General features: G+C 43.2%; 1 protein-coding gene across 1 annotated transcript; it reads left to right on the top strand.

Moving 5' to 3' along the window:
* The first annotated feature begins 376 nt into the window (after positions 1–376).
* On the top strand, positions 377–18,604 carry mxd1 (MAX dimerization protein 1). Its single transcript, XM_085424798.1, has 6 exons — positions 377–1,270; positions 1,915–2,014; positions 9,241–9,270; positions 13,566–13,680; positions 13,869–14,028; positions 15,451–18,604. The coding sequence occupies exons 1-6, from the start codon at positions 1,204–1,206 to the stop codon at positions 15,645–15,647; spliced, it is 669 nt and encodes a 222-aa protein (XP_085280924.1). The 5' UTR covers positions 377–1,203; the 3' UTR covers positions 15,648–18,604.
* The last annotated feature ends 1,143 nt before the right edge of the window (positions 18,605–19,747 follow it).

The raw sequence follows: 19,747 nt of genomic DNA on the forward strand, positions 1-19,747 counted from the left end.
ATCATGTATCACAAAATTTATTAAATGACACAACGGGAGCCAATCGCTGCCATACACCGAGAAACAGCATGGCAGAGAGGCGTGTTGATTGTCAAAAGCGGGCGTTGTCAGATAGGCTCGTGCCCACTAGGGCCAATAGCTGTCAAGTTCATAGAAAAAAACAACCAATTACTGTGTAGGAGTGTATAGCGCAGAAACTGTCTCCATTGTGGCTGTACACAGTGTGTTTCAGCCGATGTTAATTAGAACCAAAATGGCTGCTTAAGGTCCACAGTTGAAGTAAGCGCTGAACCCTCTCTGCAATTGACGGTTTTAACGCCGAATAGGAGCTTGAGAGGTTATACTCAGTATCCAATCACATTGCAGCACCCAGAATCTTTGTACAGTACAGTAGAGAGCTGGTGTCCAGATCAACAAGCCACTATTTTGGAAGCTGTTTGACAAACAGTCACTCTTCTTCAGTTGATGTCAGTCGCTATCTGCGTTTCCAGCGAGACGTATCGCGCGTTAAACCGGCGCAAAACTAACCAGCCATAGCTCTGAACCGATAAGGTTGGATGACATCGTCGGCTGAACTTTAAAACAGCTAGCTCTTTTATATATATATATATAATTTTCACAAGGCAAGTGTCTAACAACTGTACATGCTAACGTTCTTTTTTCACTGGCCGAAGCTTTTCCAAATACAACCGAGATAGCAAGAACTTTCCATATTTAATTTGACAGCTTAACATTGGCGCTAACGTTAGCCAGCCTTTTTTTCACCAAATAGAGCAATTCGGGGATTATTTTTGTATGTCACACAGCCTTTCGTTTTGTTTTTGTCAACAAGCCGTCTTTTCTCGAAGAGCCAACTATAAAGCTGACGATATTTAGCTGGCATTTTGACTTAAAAGGGAACAAAGTAACCTTAGCTCCTGAAGAAGTGTTATTAGTGTCAGCCCTTACTAGCCAGCTAACACCATATCCTTAATTTAACAACCACAGAGGAAGTTTGGCTTTTCGAACTGACTGGTGCTGCATTCAAGGCCTTTAACAGTGAAGGACCAACTCTGTAACGCGCTCTCTCTGGCTCTTTAAAAATAATAACTGACAGAACAGCGAGCTACCCAAGTGTGAAAAAGAAGCAGGACCCTGAAGCAGCCTGTGTACAGCCACGGAATTCCTTTTAGGATTGTTAAATTATCAGTGTTATTGTTTAAAATGGCGGCGATCGGAATGGTGCAGATGTTGATCGAAGCAGCCGAGTACCTTGATCGCAGGGAACGAGGTAAAGTATCATTGTATTCTTTTCTACTCTTTTCTTATTCACTCTGTGCAATGTAACATTAACACCCCTCCCCCTCCGAATCACTCGGATTTAAGCACACGTCGTTTGATGCGTTCCTAAATCCTGTTGCTTCCCATTATTATTCTTATTACATCAAACAATCAGGCCATGAAATAAATTCATAAATGTCGAATTTCACGCATCGATTCAGCAGGCTGCATCACCTGCCCCAAACAGGTGCTAATAAATATGTGATTACAGGCGCATAATGCATACGTGTAAAGACAAACGGGCATTTGCATTCGCGATAATGAAAGAATGAATGCATATGTGGCAGATGTGCAGGGAGACATTGTTTTCGTGGACGCCCCTCCTTTCCTTCTGTTGTGGTTTGCTAGTGGGGTTTATTCCAGTTCAAGATGACATCATTGTCCATCCCGAGGAAGGGGGAAAGGGCTAAAAGATACTACTTGAGACCCATTCCCCGCATGCCTGCTAAAAAGCATAAGACATTGCTGCGGGATGCCAAAAGCTAAAGCTGAAATGTGACACATTGTGCAGTCTCTCCTTCTGTTCACTGTGGGTATATTTTCCATTGCAGGATTTCAGGACATGTGACCACTATGTTGTTTACTTGCTTGCAGAAGCTGAACATGGCTATGCCTCCATGCCGCCATTCATCAGCAGCCGGGAGAGGGAAAGTTTGAAAAGGAAAAGCAAAAGCAAGAAAAACACAAGTAGCAGGTAAAGGCAAAACTGTACATGCCTGATTGGTTTCCTGCTCTGCAACAAGTCGCCCATCACATCCCCACTTCAGGGGTCCCCCGCACCCCCCCCCCCCCCCCCCCCCTTCTCTTCCCCTCCTCACTTCTTGGAGGATTAAGCCATTCTTCATCACACTAGTGTTTGTGTTTCAAGTCAAAATCCTTATTTGGTGCTTGTGATGTGAGGCTTGCTTTTTCATTTTTAAAATTTTTTTTTTTATGCATTTCTGTACTGTGCTTCCAGGTGGACACGCTAACTGCCCAAATTTAAAATGGCAGGAAGTGCAGTGAGTTCAGAGATAGCAGCCTCATCCCTATTTGCATAATTTGTTATATTCACAGCAACGCTGTTGAAACAGCGACTTTGTGCTCTTGGCCAAACATGGTCACAATCAAACATCCAAAGCTTTGAAAAGGGTTATGACTGCGAGACACTACCTTGTTGTTTTGACATCAAATAGTGACCGGGTCAGACACACTGTTACAAACACCAATCTAACTGCAAAGAAAAGACAGACAGGCTAGGCCAATTTTATAATCAAAATAACATGTTAATGCCTTTTACGTAATATATCTGCAAAAAAAATTGTATTTGTATGTATCTGATCATGTATTTTGCTGAGAGCTTATCCGTAGAAGCTTTCGGATTGTTACAGAAAATAAGTCAGCTCTCTGATCTTCCACTGTAAGCTATAGATACGGTTAGCGTCTGATCACCATATCTGCATTTCAGTCATTCCTGCACACTTTATGATGTTGATGAAGAATAGAACATAGGATTATGAATTATCTATTATCTTTTTTATCACTGACTGCCACAGTGAGAGCACAGCTGATGTCAGCTAATGTTTTAACTGTTAGAATTACCGCCTGCCTGTTGCATCTTTGTTTCTTCAACCAACACAAAATACCACAATACTTATAATAGTATTTTTCACGTATGTGTTTTACGTGTTCAGTTTTTAGTATACCTAATATAGTGAAAATATCAGCATTTATTTTCTTATTTTCTCATAGAATAACACTATCTGCAGTCAGTTTACTAATGGACAGTGTTCTTATCATGAATGTTTAGTCATTGGTAACCAGGTGACCCTTACTGCCTCATGTTGGTTTACCAGCTAGCTTTCAAGTTATGTTGCAGTTTTAGTGATCCCCATGCTTCCCCAGAGAGGATCTCTCCCAGGGTTGGACAGGCTCCAACTCCACCGTGTACAGCGAGTGACTACAGTTGTCCCTCTACCCTGAAGTTTCACTTGGAGATGGAAGACCTCTCTAAGCAGAATCTGCAGCACATAGAGAACTGGTTCAGCTCACTGACGCTGCATAGAAGAGCAAGAGCTAGTCTCACTAGCTGCATACTGAGTCGGTGGAGGTTGAGTTGGTACAAAGGATTAAAGACTTACTGGAGTAGCAGCTGATTGCATTGTTTAGTTATTTATTTGATTCGAAATATTTGCAGAGAAGAAAATTCTGATAAACAGTATTATATAATAAATAACCTATTATATGAGGTTGCCATGGGGTGCCTGTGCCATGCACCCCATGGCACAGGGTGCATGCGTACATGTTCAATCCATAGCTTGTATGAAAAAGATTTACTGTACGTAGGCTGAGTTAACATTTACATGATGTGCAGACTATGCCTTATCTGTCAGTGAAGTATTGATGGAAAAGCATCTACCAATGGTGGTAAAGGATTGTGTTGACTGACATATGACAGGGTGGCACATGTGCAAGAGGATAACCTATGCAACCAGAACCTGAAATATCTGCTGGTGTCCACCCATCAGCTCACCTTATATGTGGACAGGGCTTTAGAAGCGCTCCATAATCTGTCAACAGCACTGACATGCTGTATGCATAGGCCACTTTAGGTGTTGCTACCAAGTAATATTTTGTAATTCAGAGTCTAATGGCTAATTCATATATAACACTGCAGAAAAGGTCCTCTGATGTCACACGTATGTGTGAGTCTGTTAGGTTAAGATTACGTTTAGTCTTCCCCATGTGTTCTTTAAAGTATATGAGTGACAGATACAAACGTCATCCTGGCTTAAAGTCAATGACCCCACAGTAAGGAAAAGTGGGTCAGTCAAGGTGATGCAGAAGACATTTAAGTGAGTCCGGTGGTGGTGAGTCCGGGCTGCGCTTGTCTTCTAAGTGGACACTAGTCAATTTAGAGTCTCTAACCTGAATTCCGTAAATCAATGGTATTTGACAGATTTGTGTTGCCTCCGCAATCCGTAGATCAATTTGCACTCTGCGATTGGACTCCAGTTTGCTGTCATGATCCTGTGTAGGAAGTTATCTCCTGTGTGTACAAACTTGACCAAAGAAAAGGCAGGTTTAAACTACTGCAGGTGATTGTTTCAACAGAGAGGATGAAGTAAATTAAAGGCTGTTGGAAACTGATCTTTGAGATAAAACAGTGACATCTAGGCACCTGCTTCTGTCCTTCAGTAAACACAAAACTGACATATTGTTGATCCCAACCTTTATGTGCCTTCTTTTCATTCAAACATTTTAAAAAAGCAGCAGATCAAAGAAGCAACTGATGAGAGCACCACCAGCTGTTTGCACAGATCCAGTAATTAATATAAATATTTTAAAGTGCTTGATGGTTCATATTGCATGAAGCTGCAATAAAAAGTTTCGATGCTACAGTTACAGAAGAGTTTCATAATACCTCTAAAAATATTTCAGAGACATGCTTTGTTGGTGAAACTGGTGTATCAGGTGTATTGCCATGAGGGTACACTGTTCATCCATTGTTCATCCGTCAGTGCAGAAAATATATGCTGGGGTGCATAATCTGCTTTGTGTAGGACTCATCTGATGTAGGATTGTAGGTATATTTTCTGGACTATCAACACTCTTTTCTACTCCTGTATTTGTATGGTTTTTGTAGCAGTTACATCTGCCTCTGATTTGATAGAAATCTAGACATTTTCCTGTTATTCCTGATCACTGGTATACTTTAAAAAAAAAAAAAAAACATTGTGCGGTTTTCTGTAAGTGGCTGACGTAACTAAAAGTAAACAATAAAAGAGGGAAAACTAAATGTGCAATGGAGGAAATGAATTTGGAAGAAGTTGAGGTGCATCTTGTGACTCATAAAGCTGACCAGCCTGACTCTGGATGGTTAATCTAATAACTTTGTGGCCAAGAATTCAAGTGTAGTCAAAAGAAAACAGTTTAGCCAACTTATAGAAACCAGCATCATGTCTGAAATATACATTTCCTGTCTTATCTATACAGTTATGATGTTCATACTAAATATGGTCAAAGGTTTAAATAATGACATCTGAGTATGTCCCAGTAATCCCAGAAAGCCAATTACTCAGGCTTCAGACAGTTTTTTTCTACTCTGGGATCTTTATCATGTCAGAGAGTGTATGCAGCTCTGGTTGTGAGCATAGAAGCTTCACCAATCTGCTGATCAGTCAATGTCTTTATGAGGGACAGTTAATCGGAGGAAAGCTTAGTTCAGAAAATTGTGGTGTTAAAGGAGAAGAGCTAAAAACGGCTTGTTTCACAGTTAATGAAGTGATGGAGCTGCACTAAGGCCTGCTATAAGATAAATATGAATTTAGGACATTTTTTTTATATTCACAGCTGTGTATGATGTCAATGAGAGTGTTAATGTTTGTCTCTGACACAATCAAGTTTGATTGTGATCTCAGAAGCCCCACCCATCTCCTCTGCAAACCTTCTCTTCATGTGGGGCAATCACAAGAAAGTTGTGGGGTAGGGGAGCTAAAGCAGCTTCTTTCGCGTGGATTGTGAACTGAACGGCGGCACAAAGGCCCATTAGGAGAGATATGTGACCATTATTTTGAACTGTAAATTATGCAAAGCTCCTCTGGTCTAGAAATAAATATATGAAGCTGAAAATATACAGCATTGGTCCTCTTTATTAAAGGAAACAACTGCTTATTCATTACATCGAGCAGTATATCAGTTGATTTCGACAAAAGTGACTGGGACAAATTTGGAGTGTGCTACCATTTCTGCTGTGATTTCAAAAACACAGGGTGTAGAGTATTGAAAAGACGTGCTTCTAACTCAGATCATGTCCTAGCATGTGTAGACTTACTTGGTTTGTTGCTATTTCTGGTAAAAAAAAACCCAAAACAACCAAAAAACAACTTTTCGTTCACCAGCCTTTCCTTTTTCCATTTCCAGTTCTGAAGCATTTTTTTCAGCTATTACTCATTGCTATTTAAGGGCAGCAGAATCACACGGCATTAATAAGGGTATCTCTGCAACGATGATTTGATGTAGTCGGATCTGACATTGTCTCTTGGTGATTAACAGTACAGAATAACCTGGGTTGATCTCTGCTGGAAAAGATCAAATCAATTAATTGGTGTTATTTGATCAGTTTTATGTTGTTTCTGCTGCTGATTCTGGTCAAATATAGGGCAGGCATTTATATTTGAATTTATACATATGCCCCTCCGGTTTCTGCCATTTCCCCCGAAGCGTAGATGTGTGAGTAGTAGTAGTGGGGGAGGGGACTCGCCATGTTTCTGGCGTGGACGTGTGCATGTGTGTCAGTAGTAAGGAGTCCACCCTCCCCCTCATTTCTCTCTCTGTCTCCCTCTCGCATTTCTCTCTCCTCACCTCCTCCATCCTTCTGTGTCTTTCCTGCTCTGCTCTCACTTTTGGCCGTCAGTGGAGAACAGCAGCGCCTCCATTACAGACAAGGAGAAAGAGTCCTCCCCCTCCTCACTCACAAACACACACATTCATACAATACGCAACTACAGTGCACTGTGGAAATTACACGAGGAGCTTGCCATAATCATTCTGCAGTCAACTGGTGCCTTTCGGTGGTCATCACGCTGTGTTGTTCAGGCTGATGCAGCTGAAAGAAAAGTGCGCTGGTGAATCGTTTGGCAGCAACTCTGTGATCCAGTATTTAACCTTCTGAGGACCTCTGAGGTGACAGTAGCTCATTTAGTGAGACTTGTTTGTTGTGTGTTTTCTCTATTTTTGGTCAGTGATTTCCTCTCCAAAAACAAATGTTGAGGTTGACCCACAAGCCTGTCTGTCACAAGGCTCTGTATAGTTCTGTGACAAAAAAGTACTTTCCCAAGATTCAGAAGCTTGTAGAACCACCTTTAAGCAATACCTCGAAGTAGCTGTCTCCTTATGACTTTATCTGTCTCTCACATCATTGTTGAGGAATTTTGACCTACTCGTCTTGACAGCATTGGTTCAGTTCATTGGGTTTGCAGGTATTTTTGATGCACTTCTCACTTAAGATTGCACCACAGCATTTCAGTAAGGTTGAGATCTGAACTTTGACACTGCAGAATCTTAATTATTTTCTTTTTAGTCGTTCTGTTTGAGCCAAGCTTTATCTGTCAGACAGATGGCCTCACATTATAATTCACAATACTTTATTATACAGAGAAATTCATGGTTGACTGAGTGATTGTAAGGTGTCCAAATCCTGTGCCTGCAACATAAGTCCAAGTCAGCACCCCTCTATAAGTTAATATGTGGTCTTTGGGCTGGCACTGTGTAGTATAGCCAAACATCTCCAATTTGGTCTCATCTGTCTAAAGGACATTGTTTCAAAATTGTTTGGGTTTGTTCAGGTGCAACTTTGGGACCCTAAACTGTGCTCCTATGTTCTTTTAGGGGAGAGAAGAGACTTTCTCCTGTCAGTCTTTCCAAATCAACCATATGTTCATTCTTTTTTGAACTGTACTGTTATGAACTTTAATATTTAACATACTAACTGAGGCCAGTAGTTTCTCTGAGCACTGCACAGAGGGAATTTGCTGGGCCATCTACTCTTCGAAAGATTGTGGCCCTGTGTTAACACACACCTGAGTGCTCCAGCCCAGCAAACTGCAAAAACCTCAGCTTTTATAGAGGTGCTCACACTTGGAGATGATCAGTTAAACAAATGCATTTAATTAGCAGCACCTGGCTGCTGTTTAAGATCTTAGTTCCTATGCAAGCAGAAAATGTGTGTATTTAGTTTTCTCCTGTGGAAACCTTCTTTTTCATATGACTGTACTTTAAGTAACTAGAACAGTGATGGAGTTGGAAATTAGCATAGCATGTCATCTTAAATATTGCTTCTGCATTGTGGTGGCATAGGTGTGTTTGGTAAAGTAGCAGAGAGCTATGAGGTGTCTCAGAGCCTGAAATCTAGCCTCAGTGAGTGGGATCACTTCCCTGCCAGCTCTGTTATGTCACTAGCGGCTGTCTGCCCCATACAGGAATGTACACTGGCTAGAGGGGGCCAAGTGACAGAGAGAACACCCAAAGCGAGTGGCAGAAAGACAGCCACACACATGCTGCAGTGACACGCTGCGACACAGTGAAAATATGGTCAACCCCGAGCTTTAAACCCAGGTTTGGCCCAGCAACTGAGATTACACACGAGGGGGCACCTTTGAGGTTGTGTTTGTGTGTATGTGTGTAGGCAGGACAGTGCATTAGTTTGCAGAGCTGGAAAAATGCAGAGGCTATTTTGGGATTCAGCATGGGGGTGGATGGTGGGGTTCAGGTGGAGGTTGAGTAGCGTTCAAGAATGTAGAGGGGATCTTCTTCTCTGCTCGTGACCTGCTCTCCTGTTTATCCTTTCTCTCACAGGTCAGACACATTTCTACCAAACCCTACACTTGACCCCATTTCTGTGTGTGTGTGTGTGTGTACGTGTGTGTGTTACAGATAGAGAGATGTTTTAATACTGCAATGACAGAGTCATGCTGGCCGCGAGCACACCTCTATCTCTCATTTTACCTTCACTGTGTTCCCCCCACCCCCACTCTGCTCAGGCTTGCATGTACAATGGATAATCAGGCAATATGAAGGGACAGAGTCCCATCTACTCCTGTTTCTGGTTACTGTTACTATGTTTACCGTCGGGCCTCCTCATCACGTATCTGTGTACGAGTGTGGTCCTTAAAAAAAGCTTCCACCATGAAACAGGCCTCAGGCATAAGAACACCCAGGCTTTTCTTCATTTTTTTTCTGTCTTTTTTTCCCTCTTTGAATCTTATTTTGTAAGCAGCTCCGGCTGTTCACAGACTCCCACACAACCCTTTCACTCGTGCTCCCTCCTCTGCCTGGATTGCGGTGCATGTGGAGAAGGGGAAGCCTTAGCTTTTTTCATTTTAATCAGTGGCTTTTTTATTATGTCTGATTTTTCATATGTGTTTTGTTTTATCTCTGCAGGTCTACACACAACGAAATGGAAAAGAACAGGTAAAAAAAAAGAAATCAAATCTCTCTGTGTGTTTGTGTTCTTCAATCCATGAAAATATCAATTCACGCCACCCCATGCCCTCCCACACTGAGGAAGTCTTTAAATTAGTTCAGTGCCAGTTCAGGTCCTGTAACCTGTAACATAATCTGAAACCTTTTTGAAAGAAGGTACATTTTTTAAAGTTCCAGATCTAAGGTGAATGCTCTCAGAGTGACTATCAGGATTTTAAAATTGTAGTAGGCGAATCTCTGGTGATGTGGTGTGACGTGTTCGTTGGTCCTCTTTTATGAGCCTGCTTACATGCATGAGTGGGCGATCAAAAGAAAAGCAGCGCGTATGTAGACAGGTGAAGCTGGACCTCAACTTTTTATCAGGTGAATTATTGAGCACGATTCAGTGGAATCCTCGGGTTTATCGGTGAAGCCGCACAGCAGACCCGTGAGAAGCAGGATCCCTTCTGCATATGGATGGGCCCGACGTAGGTCAGATGCACATTAAACAGGCTCACATCACGCGCCTTTCTGGTGGATTAAGAAACCTACAGTTACGAACTAAGGCTGACGGCTCGCCTGTTGCATGAATGCACAAATTGCAGAGAAACTAGTTGAGCTAGATTACAGTCCTGAATAAACCTTACCTTTTCTCTTTTGGCACGTTGCCATCGTGAAACAAAAGCACAAGTTTTATTTGTGTACTGCCCTGTTAGCTTATGTAAGAGGTAAGCTGTATAACCCGTGATAAGCAGAAGGGAGACGTGGCATATCTAGACATGGTGGACGTGTTGTTTTTTGTAAACTCGTAACTAATCAAGTTTGAATTTAGGTGATAAGGGGGTAATGAGAATAAAATGAGCTTTATGGTGTAGTTAAGTAATTTCTTTTGAGGGGGGTGGAAGTTATGATGAACAAAAGGAACTAAGGAGAGAATCGTTTCATGCTTGAACAGAGCCACTGTTTTGTCACGGTGCCCTCCTGACGCTGATGAGATGAACGACGGGGTCACGGTTGTATCAGGTGGCTCACTGTGCTCTCTGGCTCCTGAGAGCAGCCGATCTAGTTTCAGTGCTGCACAACTTGGTTGTCTTGACAACATTTTGGAGAGCATTCATTCATGATAATTTGGTTATGTAATGGAAATAAATGTAAAAGTTATCAGAGGAGATGGTTTACTAGCAAAAGGGTGGAGGTGAAAACATTGAACGGTTAGAGTTAGGTACTGTTGAAACTGTCATGACGCTCGTTAATCAATTCTGCTTCCTGAATTTGCTGATTTTCTTTTAGCTTATGTGAACATAAACTGTCCCAACAATTGATAAAAGCCATTTTTGGATGATTGTAAAGTCCTCAGTTTACATATGTAAAGCAATAGGAGTCATATTTTGATACAGTCTCTGTCACTCTCTGAGCTAGATGATCCAAACCAGCCGCTCAGTGGACAGGCTGAGCCCTCTGTATGTGTTTGTGGACACACCTCATACCCTGCAGTAAAACACAATTATGACCACTAGAGAACCTACTTAGTTAGTTTCTCCCACCACTAACGTGATGATGGAAAGCCATCAGTGGCGAGTAGTAAATTAGTCACAGCAGCCCACTGCTAGGAAAGCCTCAGGAGTGCAATGAGACCCAACCTCCCTTCCATCAGTATTGGCTTGGTTAAATTACTCACTGTTAGAGGTCAGAGGGCAAGAGCCCTGAAAGCGAGGTGATTTACTGCTAATCAGGCAAAGTGCACCAGCTGACCTAGTTGGGAGAAACCATTTTGGGTCAAAGGGGTGACGACAGCTGCAACTGCTTTGAGTATAACAAACTGAGGCGGCGCATTCACCTCATTTTGGACCAGACACATGCATTCAGGTCAGTCGTATGCAAGTGTGAAACAAGGCCAGAGAAATGTAGGCTGTGGCCTGAGGCTGCAGCTCCACATTTACTGCATAGTTACCTATTGACACAGTGAACCAGAATAACCTGTCACTGGAATAGCTGTGTGTTAGGACCACGCCGTAGTGTTTCTCTGAATCGCCATGTGACTCGTGCTGTTTGAGTCTGCTCTCTGTCAGTGTTTAACAAACATTAGCCAGCCCTTATTATGTCAGAACAACACAGGCCGGACCATTTCCATGTTATGTAATGACAGTCTGCATGTCCTTTGGACTGAGTCAGCTGAGAAGCAGGCACTTGGCTTCAGCTGTTTTGTATGTGCGTGCAAAAGCTCTGCTCGCCGATTGTGTGTTTATCCTTTTAAAGGGCAAGGGGTTGAGAATATATTTGTGCGCTTCCACTGCCCAGAGTCAAATCAGCCTCGTAGCTCTCCATGCGCACAATTTGAATAAACTCTTTCCGGCAGTGACGCTCACGTTAGGATTATTTGCAGCAGACAATAAGTGAGCGGCTCAGCCGGCCAGCCCTTCAGCTGCACAGTCAAAAAAAAAGAATAAAAAGAAAGAAAGAAAACAATTTTTACACTCATTCTCAGGAAGAGTCTGACGTACACACGCCCACTCGCTCAGGCAAACACAAGCGCACAGACACGTACACACTGTGACGAGGCTGGAGCTGGAGGTGTGTGTTGTGTAACAGCGGGGTCAAGTGGTCACCAACACCCACCAGACCTTAGAAATTGCCAAGGCTGCCAGCATAGAGGGGCTGAGGGGCATACAGGTGGAAACAGAGGCTGTGAACTGTGTATAGGTGTGTGTGACTGGGGTATAAAGGGCAAGTGACATCAATCATCAGTTGCAGTTCTGAATATATGGTGCAGATGGCTTTCTGGTTTTCTTCTTGTTTAAGAGGACCGTTGGCGCACATCCTGTCGAGCTCTATTATGTAATAGTTAACACACTGCTGACTTCCTGAAACATACAGGGCGCCTCTTTCCGTTTGCTCCTACCTTTATACTCTTTGATCCCAAAGGTTGCATTAAAGAGGAGAAAGTGTTTAGTGGCTCCAGTCTGACAAATACTTGCAGTAATGACACCTGGTTGATGAGGCCTGAAGAGTACAAAGGCAGTTCACTGCAGCTCGTTCCTCATATTTGCTTTGATGCTAGGAACTTATCGGCTGGTATTGCTTCAGCACACGCAAATCTCCTCTTTGAACTAACTCAATTTGTGTGAAGTGGACAAAAAATTCCACCCTGACTATGACAGTTACTGTCACAACAAGGAAGTATTCCCACTCTATTTAATGCTTTAACTTCCTGCTGAAACAGAAAGGATCCACTGCTGCTTGTAATCACCTGCAACAAGTAGAGACAAGACATACCACAGATGAGGGAAAAAAAAAAAGAGTCCTGTCCTCACAGCAGTCTGGCGCAGAAATGCTAATTGGTCCTAATTATCTGGCCATGTCACTGTGCAGTAGTCATGGATACATATTACATCACTTTAGGATTTGGTTTGTTGTGTTTTTTAAGACTGCCGTTAAACTTGTCTAAATGTGAGCATTCAGAATATGCGTGCTACCAATGAAGTAAAAGTATACCTGGATAGAAAAACTCAATGGAACTCCATCAGTCATGGATTGGCCAGTACTTCAATAATAAGTCCAACATTGTTAAAGCAGTGTGGGATTGTGTTGGCAGAGAACAAGAGGCAGCCAACATCCAAAGAGCTTTGAATGTCATTCAGGAAGCCTGGAGAACTATTCCTGAAGAGTACTTGAAGAAAGACAGGAAGCCGTGCCTAAGGCAGTTCAGGCTGTGTAGAGGAATAAAGGAAGGTGTATTGGCTTTCAGACTCATTAGAATTGTCCAACACTGATTTTGCCTAATATACTGTATTTCCATGTGTGTTTGCACGTTTGCATAAGTCATTTCACCTATTTCCCATGTTCCTAGAAAAGTATAATGACACAAGACTGATTCGAGGCTTGTCAGAGTAAAAGATGGCAAAAAACGCTGCCGTTATAATTCACCTGTTCATTTGTCAGTATTTGGAGAAATGTAAACACAGTCCTTTCAGGGCTCTTAGTATGAAGACAAAATCTCCCCTGGATGTATTTTAAGAGGTTGCTTGTTTCCCCTCAGTGAAAAATCTGAGGTCCTTGAAGCCCAATCATCCAAGTGAATTTTAAGTAAAAGGTCAATTTCAATACAAGAGTAGAACTTCTTGTAGAGAGAAAAAAACAGGATAGTTTAAGATATTTGCATTCAGCTTTTCAAAGCTCAGGTAAAGACTAGTTTTTATCAGGGATTTTCAGATTTCAGTGGCCTACCTTCTTGTTTTGTTTTTGCTTTTTGTTTTTCTGTACATTTAATAGCATCTTCCACCTTCATTTTTATCTTTCCTCTTCAGACGGGCACATCTACGACTGTGTTTGGAGCGCTTGAAATCCCTCGTTCCCTTGGGACCAGATGCTAACAGGCACACCACCCTCAGCCTGCTGATGAAGGCCAAAGATCACATCAAGGTGCGTGGATGTGCGCATGCACCACTCACCTAATCGGTGTGAAGAGGGCAATTTGTTGACCGCTGCGGTTGCTGAGTGTGTTAGTAATTGCGTGTTTCAGTAGCTGATAAGCTGCTGTGGACACGTACACAGGAGCAGATTAGGAGCTGTTCATGAAGCGCGCCGTTTTCTCTCCTTCTTCCTTGCAGAGGTTGGAGGAGGGCGAGAGGAAAGCTCAGCACACTTTGGAGCAGCTACAACGGGAGCGGAGACACCTGAGGAGGCGTCTAGAGCAGCTGGGAGTGGAGAGGACCCGCATGGACAGCACCGGCTCCACTCAGTCCTCTGATAAGTCCGACTCTGACCAGGGTGAGGCTGCACACAGGCAGAGCTGTGGCCAGCTCAGACGACTTTGTTACCACCACATGCTTTTATTCATGTCACTCTTCACATGTTTCATGTCTGGAACCTCCGGGCAAATATTCAGATGGTTTAACATCTTCTCTCAAAGCACATGAAAAAAATATGGAGGTGAACCGTTGTGCAGGAAGTTCAGAATAGGCATCATTTTATTGTTCTTGTGTCAGGTATTGTCTTCATCATCATCACTAAACACAATCTTCCACAGTGCAAAGTAAAGCGTCTTAGTAAATACACTGCTTATAAAAACACACTCATCAGATCTTAATGTGAAAAAAACATTCTGGATATCTATACTGATGTGGACGAGGTAAAGTGTTAGGAATGAAAGGATGCTACATTTCTTGATACAAACAAAAGTGATCAACCTACAGAGCGCTCAATTTAATAATACCCCAAAAATCCAAGTGAAAAAAAATTATGCATCAAACGCCTCCGTTCTGACAAATGTCATTGCAGCAACTCCAAATGATACTCAGCAGTTTATACTGAGTGCCATTTATGTGGCATTCATTGTTGTTTAGTCATATGGTTAATGTCCTCCCTCCAAAGCAAATGATGTAAAAGAGGAAAGAAGAAACATGGAGAAGTAATAGTTTGTGGATCATATGCATGCTTGATGATATCAGGGCATGCTTCTAATGAGACAACAGATGATGTCCTGTACATTTCCTCCCAGGTCTGGACCAGGACGTCCCTGATCTCCTGCTCTCATCTGTAAAAACACACAGGGCGACAGTGGTGGACATGCCAAATCTGCTACTCTATGGCAAATGCCAATCAGCTCCACAGTGCTGTGTAGTTAGCACCAGGCCCAGTGGGAAACCTCAGTCCGCGCTCAATGAAGTCTGATTGTTTGGTCAGACACATTCACTCCAGCGGCCTGTTTGGAAGTCATTTGTAGCTCTGACAGTGCTCCTAGCACAAATGAGCACTGTCAGTGTTCACTTTTTCTTTTCTTTTTTTGTCTATTTGGACCGGGTTACAGGGACATGACATCAAACAACCTGAATGCATTAAGTCACTCAATAAAAGAGCAAAATCAAAAACCTTTAAATGGTTAAAATGAAAACAGATCTGTGCATGTGTCACCCTTATGCTGTGTAGCTTTGTCCCTGTTGTTTAAAGGGGATTTTAAATACAGGAAAAAAGAGCTTTTGCAGGATGTGCAGAGCAGGGAGTTACCTGCTGCTGCTGCTGCTGCTGGCTGTACAGGTTCCACCATTAACTCGCACTAGTTGTTTAATTAGTGTTACTAGTAATAATAACATCCTCTCTATAAGCGGAGAAACTTGAGTAGATGAATAATATGACATAGTTGTCATTCAGCTCTTTAATGGTGTCGTGTTTGTGTTCTTGTTGTTCAAACAGAGGACCTGGATGTGGACGTGGAGGGGATGGACTACCTGCTGGGTGACTTGGAGTGGAGCACCAGCAGCGTGAGCGACTCAGGGGACGAGCGAGGCAGCCTGCGCAGCAGCTGTAGCGATGAGGGCTACTCCAGCGCCAGCCTGCAGCACGTGCAGGACACTCAGGAGAAGGCTAAGCAGCTGGGCTGCAGCCTATAAACAGCACTCGTCACTGACCCAGCACCCACCTCTTTCCCTCAGCCCCCTCACCACTCCTTGGTCCCGCTCCGACCTCACCTCCCCTTCCTGCCCTTCTTCCTCCCTCTTTACCAGGACTGACCAAGTCTGAGGCCCCTCCTCCAGCTGGGCCTCCGCGGACTTCCTGTCTGCACACCGACTTCCATTCAGACTGCAACACCTCCAAGACATCCAGCCCATCATCAGCGGTCAGTCTTTAGGGTGTCCCCCGCTCTGCTCCGCACCGATAATACGAGCGGGACGTCAAAGACACTCCACCCCCCCCAACCACCCCTACCCCCATCCGACACAAAAAAACACAAAAACAGAACACAACTTTCAGCCAGAGAATGTTACCACACAATGTCCCACTGCCTCTTTTTCTATGCCTCAAGAGCCATGGGAAGCACTTATGAGATTTCACCCATACTTCACACACATAACATCAACTCGCACGTACACACACATACACACACAGACCGCTCCATCTCTCCCAAAGGTGTGATGCTGACATGGTGCGGGGCTTTTTTTGTTTATTTTTTTGCTTTTGCGCCCCGCTCACCGGTCGACCGTATGTGCATGGTACTTTGCACTTAAAATAGCTTTTTTGTAAACAAAACTATCACCTTTTTCAAACACTGTCCCTTAGCAAAGCCCCACCCAACCCTCCCGCTGCAGCCATGGCAGCAATGCCACCAGATGAACTGAGTGTTTGAAAAACATGTCAGTCGGCAGACTTTGTGGACACTAAACTAGAGCGCGCGTGTGTGTGTGTGTGTGTGTGTGTGTGTGTGTGTGTGAGTGATGTTAAACTGTCGACAGCAATACGTCCCTCAGTACTCGGGCTTTGGCAGGCAGGCTCGCAACTGCCCTGTAATCTTTTGTCCACGCCTGCCCTTTAGAGCAAAAAGTAACAGAAAAACCGACAAAAAAGAAAAAAACAAACAAAAAAAATTGTGCAGCATGAGATTGTGACTGGGGAGGGTTTTCAGGGGTGGGTTTGATTGTTTTTATGCCGCTCTCTGATGACGGGGCATTTATTTTATTTTTTTCAAACATCATCCCTTTCTTATGTGTGCTTGTCATGGATATTATGAACACCAGCCACTGGGCCCAATACTGGTACGCTCTGGCGGGTGTTGGTACGTTTTTGTACACTACTTCTTCACTGCCCCATTCACCAGGTATTAAACAGGAAGGGAATCTACTGAGAGCACATTCCACTTATGTAAAGAAGACAGGCAGGTGAGGCTGAGAGCATTATTTCATTATTTTTTGTTGCTTTGGTTTGCGAGTGGATGTTCCTACCAGTTATTTATGAAGAGAGTCCAGTTTGAGATGAAGTGAATCACTCGGAAATACAAATGGTCGGCTTTGACTTTTCAACGGGAGCACACACACACACACACACACACACACACACACACACACACACACACACACACACACACACACACACACACAGGATCTCTCTTTCTCTCTGCTCACAGCTAAACTAAATCAGTTTTCTCTCCCTCGCCTTGCCTTCATAGCTATTTATTGTTTTAGCAGAAATATATACCTTTTAATGTAAATAATTTACAGAAAGAAGTGTCTATCAGCAGATGTATTTATTAGATAAATCTATAGATGAATATACAAAAACAATCTATTTAATTAGTTATAGCTTATGTTCTTCTTGTGAGGTTTATTGAGAGTTTCCTATATGTAGTTTGTTTGCACAGCCTAGTCAATCCATAAAATATTGAGAAATGTCTCTTTGTGCCTCGAGGCTTTAGTGTCTGTCTGAATTCAGCACGGTGCTCCTAGGAAGTGATTTCTTTGTGGCTGATTCTGATTTTTCTTTTAGCCATTTTCGAAGCCCATAAGAGAAGGATAATGGGACAAAAAAACTGAAGAACTTAAAAAAGAAAATGATTAGAAAGTAGAAAAAGCGAGAGGAGCCGGTGTCCGGGTCAAGCGCAGTGGCGCTGCCGGTTCACCTCCCAACACCCCTTTCCCTCCCCCACGCCCGTGCCTCAGACAAAATGGCTCTTGAGCCTTGTGAGATTTTTTTTCTTCTTCTTTTTCTTTTTACCCCACCTCTTCCTCCTCCTCTTCGCGTGTGGTTCCCAGTCATCACGGGCAGGGACAGGAGCGCAGATCTGTTGTCGTTTCTTCTGAATGTACGTGTTATCAACCCCTGCAGTCGTAGCAGCACGGTGCCAAAAGAAGCTCCCTGCGTGTTGTGCATGCGCCACTTGCAGATCTCAGTTTAAAGCATGATGATGGTACGCCAAAAAACACAAAAACACAAAAAAAAGGAGGAAAAAAAAGGAAAGCAGAAAAATAGATATGAGATTGTTTAGTCGTTGAGTGTCGAACGCTGCTTATTTTTGTCCAAACGGAGAGGGACTGTGCAGCCACGCTAACCAGGTGGGGGTTGGGGGGGTGGGGGTGTTGAAAAGTAGGTGTGAGTGGGCAGGTGTGTTCACTGTAATGCCATCTGTCGGTGCATACGTGTGTGTACAGTATGTGAGCGTGTGTGTGTGTGTGAGTTTACTGCATTATTGTCTTCAGAGATGTATTTTTTTGGTAGTAGAGGGTGGGTGATTTTAAAAACATTGTAAATCCATGTTTCTGTTTATTTGTTTTATTTGAAGAAGAGCATTAATGTCTTTCTGTGGTAGCCACCAATTTTTTTTCTCTCCTCCCCATCCATCGTCTCATTTCTGTCTTCCACTAATCTCTGTGTGTGTGTGCATGTGTGTGTGTTTGTGCCATGCAACCATGTGTGAGCAATACACCCTCCTCCACATGCTGCGTTGGCATCAGTGGTTCAGGCAAAGTGTGTGTGTGTGTGTGTGTGTGTGTGTGTGTGTGTGTGTGTGTGTGTGTGTGTGTGTGTGTAGCTGGGCAGTGTACTGTATGTGTCAGTGATCACATCGCACCCCTCTCACTTCCAGTACAAAGACCCTGGTGCTCTCAGCATCTGCCTTAAGAAGCAGGTGTGGAATCTCTCAAAGAACAAGACTACAGTCAGACCAGTTGTTTAAGCTACAGCTTTCCACATCAGGGGAAAACTCACGTTCATGTGTATATTTGGCTTTTCTTTTCTTTTTTTGCACACTTTTATCCCTGCATACAAAGCGGCTCAAAACGGACACACCTGTTACGGCCTAACAGACGCATACAGTGTGTTTACGACAACAGCGACGTGCATCACAAAGGTCATTCCCTTCTTTTCTTCTTCGTGACGGGTCTCAGGCATGGTGCTCTCATCGCATTAGACACAAAACACACAAGACAACACCCCCTCGTCACGGCTCCATCGAACATCGTCGTCACCTCCTGCCTTTCTTCTCAGAAAGGTCAAACGTCTGTTTGCTGAATAATAACATTAAGGTTTGTGCACTTAACTTTTTAAGAAATTGGAGAATTTGGACACTGTCTTCTAAAGAAATCTCTTCAAATGTAAGAGAGGGGAGAAACAGCCCCCCTTTGATAATGAATCGTTGAGCAGCAATTTATATTTGCCAGTGATATTAAAATGAATTAAACATTTGAAACCCTTGTTTACCTACCTATCTCCTTGTCGTGGTCTTTGTTCATGGTTTGTGATTATTAAGCATACGGGACGAGGACAAATGGAGGCTGTCAGGGGAAATCCAGCCCACCGGTTTCTCATACAATGGGTAATTTTCACGTAGAGGTTGAGTAGACGGTAATGAGGAGCATTTTTTTTGTGTGTGTGTGTGAAGATAATATAAAAAGAAAGCCTTAGCAGGGGCTTGATCCTCGCCAGCCATCCATTGTGTTCCAGAGTAATCTGTTGGCCAAATCCCATGTTTGTGTGATCACCGCCATCTGACTGCTGCTCTACAGGCAACACACACGAAGCTAGAATGGAAAAAGAAAGAGTGGGATGGGTTTCCTGAAAAGGCTGCATCCCTTCATGCTGCATCTAATGCAAGTCCTCTCCACCCTTTGCATCCACAAACAATCACAGTTCATGTTGTAACTGACCAACAAGTACCTTGACCTATCATGGCAGGAAAAGCATGGTAAATGTCGAATTGTTCAACAGTAACTCAACCTCTTTG

This window comes from Rhamphochromis longiceps, linkage group LG12 (genome assembly GCF_057381845.1).
Source record: "Rhamphochromis longiceps isolate RC_006_pf linkage group LG12, R_longiceps_female_GT1.1, whole genome shotgun sequence".
NCBI lineage: Eukaryota > Metazoa > Chordata > Actinopteri > Cichliformes > Cichlidae > Rhamphochromis > Rhamphochromis longiceps.

Coding starts and splice junctions, on each gene's coding strand:
- mxd1 (XM_085424798.1), top strand. CDS start 1,204: ATGGCGGCGATCGGAATGGTGCAGATGTTGATCGAAGCAGCCGAGTAC. Junction 9,271..13,565: donor AACGAAATGGAAAAGAACAG/GTAAAAAAAAAG, acceptor TTTCCTCTTCAG/ACGGGCACATCTACGACTGT. Junction 13,681..13,868: donor AGGCCAAAGATCACATCAAG/GTGCGTGGATGT, acceptor TCTTCCTTGCAG/AGGTTGGAGGAGGGCGAGAG.